General features: G+C 56.0%; 1 protein-coding gene across 1 annotated transcript in view; it reads right to left on the bottom strand.

Annotated features, from left to right (window-relative positions):
- Positions 1-8,093: 8,093 nt before the first annotated feature.
- Positions 8,094-12,377, bottom strand: part of MPST (mercaptopyruvate sulfurtransferase) — a 10,424-nt gene continuing 6,140 nt past the window's right edge. Inside the window, exons 3-4 of the mRNA XM_006156527.3 lie at positions 12,170-12,367; positions 8,094-8,666 (exon numbers count right to left, since the gene is read on the bottom strand). Coding sequence (XP_006156589.1) covers positions 8,368-8,666; positions 12,170-12,367 — 497 coding nt within the window. The 3' untranslated portion in view covers positions 8,094-8,367. The remainder of the gene's footprint in view (positions 8,667-12,169; positions 12,368-12,377) is intronic.

Genomic DNA, 12,377 nt, shown 5'->3' with positions numbered 1-12,377 from the left:
TTGCTGAGAACATGTATGTTGATGTGCTTGATTGAGCCAATGCACAGTGTATTTTGGATGGAAAATTCATTTGTGTGTTGTGATGATGTATAGGGAATTAATGTAGAAAATGAATAAAATTTTTTTTTAAATGTAATAAACACAATGACTCCTAAAAAAAAAAAAACTTAATTCAAGGAATCCTAATATATTTATCTATTCTAAAGGGGTGAAGCTATTGTTCACTTGGTGAGGGTGGGGATAATTTAGACAGCTTTTTCAACTGGCGGTAAAGTGGATAAAAAGGTAATGAAGAACTTTAAAATGGGGTTGTGGGATACCTCAGCATTCTATTTTGTATGTATTTTGTTAGAACATTAGCTACCGTGGGGTGGGAGTGTCCTGGGCCAGTTTTGGCCTAAAAGGTTATTTTTAAGCTTATGTTAAATGTGTCTCGAAGGGCCTTCCAAAGGTCAAGAAGATTTCTGCCTAGATGGAACTTCAGTACACCCTCCATTGTGACCACAGGAATGAAGCATTGTAATTAACAGTATGTGGTCAGGGCAAAGGGGAGCAGTCGGGGGACTTTCGGGAAGTCTTATCACATACTCAAGATGTATGAGAGAGCTATGTAATTATTTTATAGTAGTATATCAGGGAGTCAGAAGGGGGGTCGCTTCCCAGCAAGGCTACCACAGTCTCCGGAGCATAAAGCAAGCAGCCTTGCCAACATGCTGAGTCGATCCAAGCTGTGCTCAAAGATCGGGGGGCTCAAACAGATCCTGGGGCCCCACCGGGTCAGACTCCTCCACCAGGCCTCCACGATGGTGGTGGGGTGCCTCGAGATCCTCCCTGCCCCCTCCCACAGTTCCTCTCCTCTCCCTGCTGCCTGGCCCTAGGCCTGTGTGTGCCCCAGGAAAGGAGGAGGACAGCTCACAGGGCCTGGGAGGCTGACCTGTGAGTGGAGGCAGGAGCTGGGTGTGGCCAGAGCAGACGCTTCAGTGGGCCAGGCTGGGGACCACTGAGTCAGGGTGGCGGAGGCTGGACAGGACGAAGAGCCGAGGAAAGGCAATCAGGCAGTGGTAATGCCTCAGAGCCAGAGGGGTGAGGAGCAAGCAGGTTTCTTGGGAGCGGGCGTGCAGAGACCCACAGCACCTGGCCAGCTCTCTGCTCTGCCCTGAGAGCTGTGGGATCCACTTGGGGCAGCTGGGATCCTCGGCCTGGCCCAGGTCTCAGCTCTAGCTGCGAGTGCCTCGGTCTCCTGGAGCCACGCTGTGAGCCCGTCAGAAGGGCAAGCACAGGTCTGATTCCACGTTTCCACCAACTTGTCCTCCGTGAGTGTGTGTGTGTGTGTGTGTGTGTGTGTGTGTGTGTGTGGCTGGGGGCGAGCGGGGGGTTGGCGGGGGCACCAAGGGGGGGCCCTCCCTGCCACATTACATCCACCCCAGGGGCAGAGGGGACACGGTGCTCCCTGGCACCTGAAGAAAGGAAATAAACTGAGGCGAACATCTTACTGACACGGTCCTCACTTCCTTCAAAGTCAGCCTAGAAGACATCCCACCCTTGGCCGAGGCCGACCTTTTCATGGCTCACTGAGGCCCAAGCCCTGACACCCGAAGCAAAGGCTCGGCCCTTCCGGCCCTTCCTCAGCTTGCTTTTGTGACGGCCTTGTGGCCAAGGTTAAGCCTTTCATGGTTCAGAAATGGGCAGGGCTATGAGGGGCAGGAGTGAGACAGCAGAGCGGGCAGGGCAAGAGGGTGGAGGAGAGGGGGATGCCAGCCCCCTCGGGGGGGTCACTGGCTCTCCCCACTCTTTCACCTCTGTGAGCTTCCTGGCACCCAGCCCTCCTGGAACTTCTGGAGGCTGTCACCTCGTTCAGGACCACAGTTCCGCAGTATCCCACACGCTTGCAGCTAATCAGTATGCCTGGTTTTGTTTTGCTTTAAAATTTGCTATAGGGCAGGGCCAGCAGATGACATAGTAGTTATGTCACTGGACTCCCACATGGCTAGCCACAGTTTCAGTCCCACAACCAGTGGCTTGAAAATCATGCCGGGCATGTGTACGTACATGCCCAAGATCGCAGGAGGAGAATGGCTTCCCAAGCCACTGGGTCTAGGAGTCAAACCACCTAGTCATTTAGCTTGCTCCCTGGCATCTGGAAAGTAGTCGGTGACTTGGCAGGGTTCATAAGGTCTCTCTCAGCCCTGATAGTATCCCCTTCACCCCGTTTCCACAGGAAATTGCTTCCAGCACTCCTATGGGTACCAAACTCCATGGCTGCTCAAGTCTGTTACCTTAAATGGTGTGGTATTTCCATATAACCCATACGCACCTTCCTGTATGCTTTAACTCATCTCTAGGTTACTTGCAATACCTAATACAATGCTGTTAAATAGTTGTTACATTGTATCTCTTAGGGAATAATGTTAAGAAGGAAGCTGTAACTGTGGCAGGCTACACAGCACACATCAGCAACAATGTAACATTCCCACCTGTGGGGAGGACTGTGCAGGCATTTCCTTCCCTTAGGAAAGGCCAACTGTGTATGTCAAACAGTCATTGGCCCCTGTCCCTGTCAGTCACGGTGCTGTGCTGGGAGGAGAAACGTGGATATTACTTTTTGGGCCAGCTGGTGGCACGGTGCTTAAGGTGGCTGGTTCCCACATGGCCGACTGTGCGGTTTGAGTCCTGGACCCAGCGGACCCAGGCACATACGTGCGCCTGCATGCCCACAATCCTGAAAGGAGAAATGGAGCAGAGGGGACTGCGTGTGATCCCGTGGAGGGTGATTTCTCATTCCTCCCTCCTCCATGTCCACAGCGAACACATATGTTCCCTAGCAGATTTGGAAAAAAGAAAAAAAAGAACTTAAGCACACATTGGCTCAGTGATCACTGTCAGCGCCTGTTCCCAGAGCCTTGTACAAACCAAATCACTCCACCCTGGTAGCAGCCCTGTGGGTTATCCTCATGGCACAGCCCAGGAAACCAGGCACCTGCCCAACTCATAGCGCAGGAGTAGGAGGCCGGGGGCTCCAGGGGCTGCATTTCAAACCCAGACTCCTGCTTCAGCCCTGCCGGGAGCAAGGGGGCGATCTAGAGGCTTCAGAAGAGGGACTACAACCTCTCAAACCCTGTCCTGTTCTCTGTTTCTGCCTCAGACCTCGCCACGCTCCTGCCAGGGTCTGTGTCCATCCCCGCCCACTGGCCGATACAGCTGCACGGTCTGTCTTCGCCCACCCCCTCTACCTCCAGATCCTGGCACAGGGTCTGTCCCGGAAGGTGTGCACTGGGATTGATGGAGGAACCAGGCTGTACTGTGTGTCATGGGCATGGAGTGGGGGCTGGCCGAAAGCAGGGAGGATAGAGGAAGTGATCTGTAGGCCTTGGGGCTGATCAGCTTGGGTAAGGGCCTTCAGAGTCTCTTACAACCCACTGCCAGGTCTGGGCATGGAGGTGGGCTTGCACACTGAGATGGGAGACATGGGCAGAGGGGCAGGGCTGAGGCCAGCAGGCAGTGGGCGTGGGGCTCTGAGTTCAGGAGTGACTTGCTGGAGGCCGCGATGTAAGCCACTGGAGTAAGTGGCAGTGCAGAGAGCACGCCCACAGGGAGCAGCCGAGGGAGAGGCTGGGTAATGTGGACTGTGAACAGTCCACAGGTGCTGGGAGGGGAGAGAGAGAGAGAGAGAGAGCGAGAGAGAGCGCACCACCCATGGAGGATGGACACCTCATAATCCCTTCTTTCAGTTAACTTGAGAATCCCACTTCCCTCCAAGTGACTCATTCTCCACGAGTTAAGGACAAAGCGCCAGTGAGGAAGCTGGGGTGCTCCTGGTGGGAGTGGCCTCACCTCGCTGAGCTCTCCCTGAACTGAGCTCCCCCGCCTTGTGCAGCAGGACCAAGTCTGCACCTTTGTTTGTTTGTTTGTTTGTTTTTTTAGAGATTTTTTTCCTATAGGGTGCATGCACTTATTGGAGAGACAGAGAGAGAGACAGTGAGAAGAGGGATGGCCACACTGCAATCCCTTCTCCCTTCTCTCAGGATTTCGGACATGCTTGCACGCACGCCTGGTGTGAGTTTCAAGTCACTAGATCCAGAACTCAATGTCCTGGATCTAGTCAGCCACGTGTGGGAGTCCAGCGACTTAACCATTGTCCACCTGTACCCACTTCCCAGGTAAGAAGGAGGGCTGCGGAAGGTGGACTTTCTGGGCCTGGTGCAAGCCGATGCCACAGCACCGGAACCAAATTGCGTCAATCCATTGTTCAGCCCACTGTGCGGGGGGGCGGGGGGGCTTTGGGCTCTGATCCTCAAGGTAACTTGCAGGGCATGGAACATTCCAGAGCAGCTGGTGAGGCAAGGTCAGGAAACGCACTTACAGCTGTCCCTGACACAGCGGGGATGCTCAGCAAATATTTGCCGAGTGCACAGAAATGTCCTCACCCTCATTGTCCAGTGTTGCAAGTTCCTGCCTGGAACGCGTGGTGGGGAGGGGCGGGCTGGGGCGGGCTCTGGCACAGGCCAGGCCCCTGTGGTCCATTCTGGACATTCAGACTGGAAGGAGGCAAGGCGGAGTTCGGTGGCCGCCAGGGTCATTCCTGGCCAACTCCCGCAAAGGAGTTAAGTCCAAGCTCGTGCCCCCCAGAATGGTACTGTTTAGATCTCCTTTATCCGGCCCAAACTCCCTGTGTGCCCTGAGGCAAATCACACTGCCTCTCTGAGCTTGTTTTCCCACCTGCAAAATGAGTCTCTGGTAAAATAGCTCACGTCCCAGCGCTCGCCTCTCTCTGGAACGAGGCGCCGAGGACCGCTTCTGACTCGGGAGCTTTGTGAGCCGGACACGATGCTTGCATTTGTTTTTCCTCCTCAAAGCCCGAGCCCAGGGAGCACTTCTGTGAACGAGTAACAGGCTCTCAGAGATCAGGTAGTACTCTCCTCCACTGCGTGGCCCCAGCTAACTGGACGGCTCGTCGCATTTCACGCTCCTGCCGCTCAAGGGAAGTTCGGTCTACACGTTTCATATTCCGGTTCTAGCTCTTCCGTAAGCGAGACTGATGGAGAGAGACCCCAGCAGCGTCTGGGTGCAGATACCCGCCCCAGCTTCCGCCAGCACTCAGGGAGCGCTCCAATACAAACAGGCCACAGATCATCCCCAGACCACCCCACCACTGCACCCCAGCATGGCCCCTGAGCCCCAGCGCAGCCCCTGTGCCATTTTAAATGAGGAAAACAAGCCCTAGAAAGGCTTCCGAGCAAGGCCCGGCTCAGCCAGTCCTGTGTGGAGCAGCTGGGACCGGAAGCCAGACGGGAACCTCAGGTGGGCTTCAGACAAGCCATCTCCTGGAAGCGGTAGACGCTCCAGGGAGGAAACCAATGAGGCTTGTCTGAGACCAGCGCGAAAGGGAGAGAGTTTTTTTTTTTTGTTGTTTTGTTTTGTTTGTTTGTTTTATTTTTAGAGGTTTTTGCTATAGGGCGCGTGCGCTCGCCAGACAGACAGACAGAGATAGAAAGCAAGAAGTCACCCCCAGGGGGGATGGCCACGCCGCAATCCCTTCTCCTCCATTCTCCTCTCGGGATCTTGGGCACGCATGCACACGCGCCTGGCATGAGTTTTAAGCCACCAGGTCTGGGAAGCGAACCACGATCGACTATGTGGGAGCCCAGCGACATAGCCATTACGCTAACTGCTGGTCCCAGGGGGAGGGTTTCTAAAGCTCGCAGTGCCACCTCCAGGGGAACGGCTTCCCGTGGGGAGTCAGGCATCCCTGTCTGTGCCCTTCCTGTCTGCCGTGGGCAACTGCGCTATTTGCCCCAGAACGGTGGTTCCCCATTTGGGGTGCTTTTTGTCCTCCAGGGGACACTTGGCCATACTGGACATAATTTTGGTTGTTGTAAAGAGTGGTGCTACCAGCTTTGGGGGGGCCGAGGCCAGAAATGCCAAGCGTACTGTACATGACATGGAACAGCCCCCCACAACCGAGAACTATCCCTCCCACGATGGGAAGAGTGAGCAGCCGGGCTGCGGCCAGGTCTCGCCAAGGTACAGTACCCCCCTTATCACGGAGGATCCCTCCCAAGACCTCTAGGGATGCCTGAAGCCTGGGACTGCCCCAAGCCCTCTACTCATACATGCTGTTTTCAACCTGGTAACCGAGGTGGATACTAAGCGGCTAATAAGTGGTAGTGTAGACCTCGCAGACGCGCTTGCAGAAAGCGCTGTTCACTTCCTGGGGAGGACAGAGTGGGACGGAGACTTCACTCCGCAACAGCATGCAACTCAAAGCCTATGCATTGCTTATTTCTGGAATTCTTTTTAAAGTTGCTACTTGGGGTGTGCACACTCAGTGGAGGGGGGGAGAGGAGACAAAGTGAGAAATCACCCACCAGAGGGGATGATCATGCTGCAATCCCTTCTCCATTCTTCTCTTGGGATTTTGGGTACACGTGTACACACTTGTCTGGTAGTTTTTTGTTGTTGTTTGTTTTGTAAAGGTTTTTGACTTAGGGCACATGAACTCACCAGGGAGAGAGACAGAGAGTGAGAGGAAAAGAGAAATCACCCCCTGGAGGGATGGCCACACTGCAGTTCCTTCTCCTCCAGGGATCTTGGGCACACGCACACATGCCTGGCATGTTCCAAGCCACCAGGTCTAGGACGCAAACCACGGTCAGCCATGTGGGAGTCCAGCAACCTAACTGCTATGCCATCTGCTGGCCCCTGCAGGCCCTTGGTTTTTGTTTTTTTTTTCTCCAAGCCACCAGGTCGGGGACTCAAGCCACACAGTGGGCTATGTGGGATCCCGCCACCTAAGCCACCATACCACCGGCTGGCCTCTACTTCTGGAATTCTTTATTTAATGTATTTGGACCACGTTTGAGTGCAGGTAAGTAAAACCACAGAAAGTGAAATCGTGTATATGAGGGGACTGTTGCACACACGACCCCCACTTTACAGGCGGGAAACGGGCTCGGAGTGGGAGGGTCTTCGGAGCTCTTATCTGTAAAACCAAGATTCTGTGCTGCTGGCTCCTCCCTCTCCCTGTGGACTCAGGGAACACCTCTGCATTGTGGGGGGCTGCTGGCGTAGGCTCAGGGGAGACACTCCACCCAACCAGGACCCTGGATGGGTACAGGCTCTGCTGTGCATTCATCGTGTGACCTGGCAAGTCACTGCCCATCTCTGGTTGTTTTATTCCCATTTATTTTAGGGTTTTTGCCCCAGAGACAACAGAGAGGGAAAGTAAGAAATCACCCCTTGGGGGGATGGCCACCACAATCCCTTCTTTTCCATTCTCCTCTAGGGATTTTAGCCATGTGCACCTGGCACGATTTACAAGCAGCCATGTCTGGGACTCGAACCAGTCAGCCATGTGGGAATCCCTCACCTTAACCACCATGCCACCAGCTGGTCTTGGTTTTGCTTTTAAGGAGGGGCCAAACAAGCTACTTCTAGGGTTCCCCAGGTAACGACTGACCTGCCACTGCTCCTCGTGTCCGGAAGCCAGAAAGATTGGGGGGGGGTCACGCAGGTGCTGACAGGGACCTGTCCTTGGGGCCTTCTCAGACCCGTGTCCATCTCTGCACAAAGGCTAAAGACGGAGAGTGTGGAGCCCCTTCCGCTGGGAAGCAGAGGAAGGGTTCTCCTGGAACGGAGATGACCAGCTCCCTGAGTCCACCCACCTCTGGTAGTACCAGAGGGCAGTCTCCGGGTGTGAGCACCCAAGGTTTGGAACCGGAGTCTCCACCTTGGCCACATCCAGCCCCTCCCCAGAACCTCCCCCAAGTGTGGCAGCTTCCTGGTGGGTGAATTCTAGCCCACCCTCTCTTTCTTGAAGTACTGTTTACATGTTTGTGTGTGCGTGTGCGTGCTAGTGTGGAGGCCTGGGTGGGACCCCAGACGTGGCATAGTAAAATTCACTTGGGATAGCTCAGAAGGCAGAAGGGCACCCTTCTCCCCCAGGGCTGTGGGGTGGAGGCTGCTCTGCTGGGGGCATTCTGGGCCCAGCACTGTTCACAGGCAGGGCAGGCTCTCCAAAGCCCTTCGGCTCCTGGGCACCCCTGCCGGGCAAGCTGGAACCCCAGCTCCTCAGAACACCCAGGCAGCCCCCCAGCTACCAGCACTTAACACTTAGCTGTTTTATTTCCTCCACAGTAAAACGGAAGTAGTCAGGGGCCCCAGTGCAGCACCATGAGGGCCTTCCCACCCAGTGCACCCGCCACCTGAAGCCCACCAGAACCCCAGAGACCACAGAAATCCTGGCCTCGGGGATGATACCCCAAAGCCGCCTGCGTGGGTAAAGAACACTGTCTCGGTTAAAGCAGCGAGAACCACCGGGCTGGCAATGCTGTGCTAGGCATCACTGAGCTCGCCGTGTCCTGCCCGGCCTCAGTGGGTCTTCCCCCGGCCCTCGGAGATGACCTCCTCGGGCTGGGCACGCATGTACCACTCCACCCAGGAGCCGTCATAGATGGGCACGTCGGGCTTGCCGCAGAGATAGGCCCCCAGTGCCACATGGCAGGCCGTGACACCAGAGCCACACGTGGCCACCAGGGGCTGGGACAAGTCCACCTTCTTGTCCTGGAACAGGTGGCGGATCTCCTCAGGGCTCTTCTCCAGGCCCTCCTGGGTCAGGAAATCTGTGAAAGGGATGTTCACGGAGCCGGGGATGTGGCCGGGCTCGATGCCTGCAGCAGGGGAGCAGGAAGAAGACAGTGTTGCATGAGCAGCATCTCATTTAAGACCGTGCTAAACCGTCTATACACGCCACCGGGCCAGTCTCACGGCCACGGCACTTCTGTGGGAGGGGGAGCATTCCCATTCTGCAGATGGGCATGCTGAGGCTAGGCACCACTTGGGTCAGGTCTAGCAAACTGCTCAATGGGCTTTGAATGTCAGAATCAGGCTCCACCAGAGCTACACTGGGCCCCGAGATCGCCTGTCTACACTCCTGAGGGCAACAGGGCCATACATGAGACCCTGCTAGCTAGCTGTCATGCCTGCAGGCAGGGAGTTGTGAGCTGGCAGGACAGATGGACGCTGGCTGAAGTACAAGGATGGGTGCTACGACTGGTGGCACTGGGTGGCACAGGACATTCAAGACGACGCTAGTAGTGACTGCTTGTAGTGACGGCGTGCCCACTTTCTGCTGGTGTTGTTTGGGTTCCCTCTGCTGCATCTTCTCCTTTAATCTTCTCCCAAACTCTACGAGAAATGATTACCCTTCCCTTTTGTACAGAAGAGGCGAATGAAACACACAACGAGCTAGCCTAAGCCGGGAAGGGGCAGAGGATTTAGATCCAGGCTGTCTCAGAGCCTGCGCTGCAAACCACCAGGCTAGCCACTGCTGGGGAAGGATGTGTGTGTGTACGTGTGTGAGAGAGAGAGAAAGTCTCTGTAAAGCTCTGAAGGGTGGCTAGGATCGGGCCAGGTAGAGTTCTGGGGCGAGAGCGGAGAGTGCCCCCAGCAGGCAGACTCTGAAGGGCAGGGGCATCACGTGGTGCTTGGAGATTGAAGAACACGGGAGAAAGCCCAGGCGATTCGGAGGCAGAAGGCCAAGGGACTCCCGGGGCTCGGGGGTGAGGCCTGAGTAGGCCTGGAGTCAGAATCGAGAGCTCTTTTTTTTTTAAAGTTTTTTTCCATAGAACACATGCACTTGCAGGAGAGACAGAGAGACAGTGAGAGGGAGAGTGAGAAACCACCCCTAGGGAAATGGCCAGGCTGCAATCCCTTCTCCATTCTCCTCTCAGGATTTTGGGCATGAACACACACACACGCACACACACACACACACGCACACACACACACACACACGTACACACACACACGCACACGTACACACGCATGCACACGCACACACACGCACACGCACGCACACGCACGCACGCACACGCACGCACACGCACACACACGCACACGCACACACACAGTGTGATTTTCAAGCTGCCAGGTCTGGGACTTGAACTGTGGTCAGCCATGTGGGAGTCTAGCACCTTAACCACCTGCTCCCCCAGACTTCTATTTTTTTTTTTTTTTTGAGAGATTTTCACTGTAGGGCGCGTGCGCTCGCCAGACAGAGAGAGACATAGAGACAGAAAGTGAGAAATCACCCCCCAGGGGGGATGGTCATGCCGCGATCCCTTCTCCTCCATTCTCCTCTCGGGATCTTGGGCACGCATGCACACGGGCCCGGCGTGAGTTTTAAGCCACTGGGTCCGGGACACGAACCGCGGTCGAGTACGTGGGAGTCCAGCGACATAGCCATTACGCTAACTGCTGGTTCCCACCCAGACTTCTATCTTTAAAATGACCAGTAGCAGCAGGAAGAGAAGGGCCTGGGCAAGAACAGAGAACTTGCCATATGGGGCCCATCACTTTGCCCACCTGTCGCCACCCCTACTAGGCATGTGTTACTAATATCCCCATTTTCGTGGGAGGGTGGAGATCTGCAAAAAAAAAAAATCAGCTTCACAGCTAATGAATCCTATCTAAGCTATGCGGACCACAGAGCCAGGCTCTAGGGCAGCTTCTGCCTTAGTTTCCCTGCAGTGGGTGACATCCCTAACATAGCCACTGACCTGGGTCAGCATCTACTCTCAGATCGAATCCCAGGCCCCAGGAAAGCTGCAACATGCCACACATCCCCACCTGACAAATACAGAAGCTGGGCTCCGTCAGGGACACCACGCAGAGACCCACACAGAGCAAGGAAGAGGAGCAGGCGCTGGGGCCGGATGCTGACCCCACAGGCAGAACCCCACCAAGCAAAGCTGCCTCCCCTCCCTGCTGGACTGATATGGCGGTGATAGCTGCACCTGGCCGCCCCGGGCTGTGGCATGGCAGTAAGGAGGACAGCGAGTGACACCTGCTAGGTGTGCATCACGGACTCCCCATTTTACAGATGAACAACGTGATTGAGGGGAGCATTAGGCACCTCTGAAAAGAGCTCTAACCAGAGAAGCGCATGTTGGTGTCACCCCTGCCTGTCCCCGGCTGCACAAGCCGAGTGCTCCGCTGGCCTCTCACGGGACCCTCACTGCTTCCCTTGGTTCTGCGTCACTGCTCCCACTTCGCACATGCACACAGTCGAGTCGGAGATTAGGTAACCTGCCAGGCGTCACACGACTAGTGCCAGCTAGGGAGGGCTCTGAACCCAGGTCTGGCAGCCTGTGTTGTTCTGCCCCCTGGGACAGAGCTGGAAGGCCCAACAGGATCAAGGATCACAGTTCAGCCCTCACCAGGCTGAACCGTGCACAACTGCCATCCAGGTAGACTCAGATGGTTGGGTATCAGCAGTTGCTATGGTTCTAGTAACACGGACGCTACTCTGCAGGGCTCCATGTCGTAGGGCCTTTGGCTGTCACCAAGCCTCTCTCGGACACGGGCTCAGTGCTGGGCACCAAGCTAGTCCTCACGATGCACTGGGAGCATGGGGAGTCCTTGCCCTCAGGTCACCCCCAATTGTCCTTGGACAGTGTACCCGAGTGGCTCTGAAAGCCCAGAACAGACACACTAACCCCAACTTGGGACGTGGGGCACGCCAGTCAGAGAGCTCCCCAGGAGAAGTGGCCAGTTCTGTGCATCCTTGCAGGCCCAGGAAAAACGGCTGGGGAAACCACTGCAGTTAAGTCTGTAAGTCTAGAGTTCGAATCTGGTGGGCGGGGGCTGCTTCCTGAGCCTTGGGCAAGGTGGCCATTCTAAGGCTCCATTTCCTCTTGTAGACAGGACCTGCTTCACAGCAGCGAGGCCAGTGGCCAGCCTGCTTTGCAGGGACCCCTCCCTGCAGCACCGAGTGTTCCTACAGGCTTCTTGTCTAGGGGAGATCCAGCCCACAGGCAGAAGCTCCGCCCAGACTTGGGGTCGCGGCAAGCGGGGCCCTTCTGTAACCTCAAACTCCTCTTCTCTCTTCCTCCACCCCGCCATTCTCCAGGTCTGGAGAGTCGACCTGACTAAAGCCCATCCCCCCCCCCTTTTTAAACTGAGGCCTGCTCCCACCACTCCAGTGACCCCATTCCCCCACAGTATCGGGGTGAGGGCTGGGGACATTATTATCGGTCCATTGCACGGAATAGCGAGTGGGGCGCAGAGGGCCAGGCAGCTAGACGCCAAACCTCCCCCCACCCCGGGGTGCCCTTCGAGGGCAAAGGCATGGCTCAGGTAGTGCCCCGCACAGGCCCCTTTCCCAGGTTACCGTCTCGGGGCTCTGGCTCAGTGCCGCGGAACCGGCCGGCGGCGCGGGCGTCCACCACCTGGAAGCGCCGGGATTCCAGGTTCTCCTTGATGTCCTCGTAAGTCTTGACGAAGGCGGGGTCGAGCTGGGCGCGGAACTCGGCAGGTGCTGGGCGGCTCTTGCCAGAGCTGAGCGGGAGGGCCTGGCGCAGCCACGTTCCGGGGGCGGC

This window comes from Tupaia chinensis, unplaced genomic scaffold (genome assembly GCF_000334495.1).
Source record: "Tupaia chinensis unplaced genomic scaffold, TupChi_1.0 Scaffold000496_1, whole genome shotgun sequence".
NCBI classification, from domain to species: Eukaryota; Metazoa; Chordata; class Mammalia; order Scandentia; family Tupaiidae; genus Tupaia; species Tupaia belangeri.
Note: the sequence above shows the minus strand (reverse complement) of the source record. Positions and strands in the feature narration are given on the sequence as shown.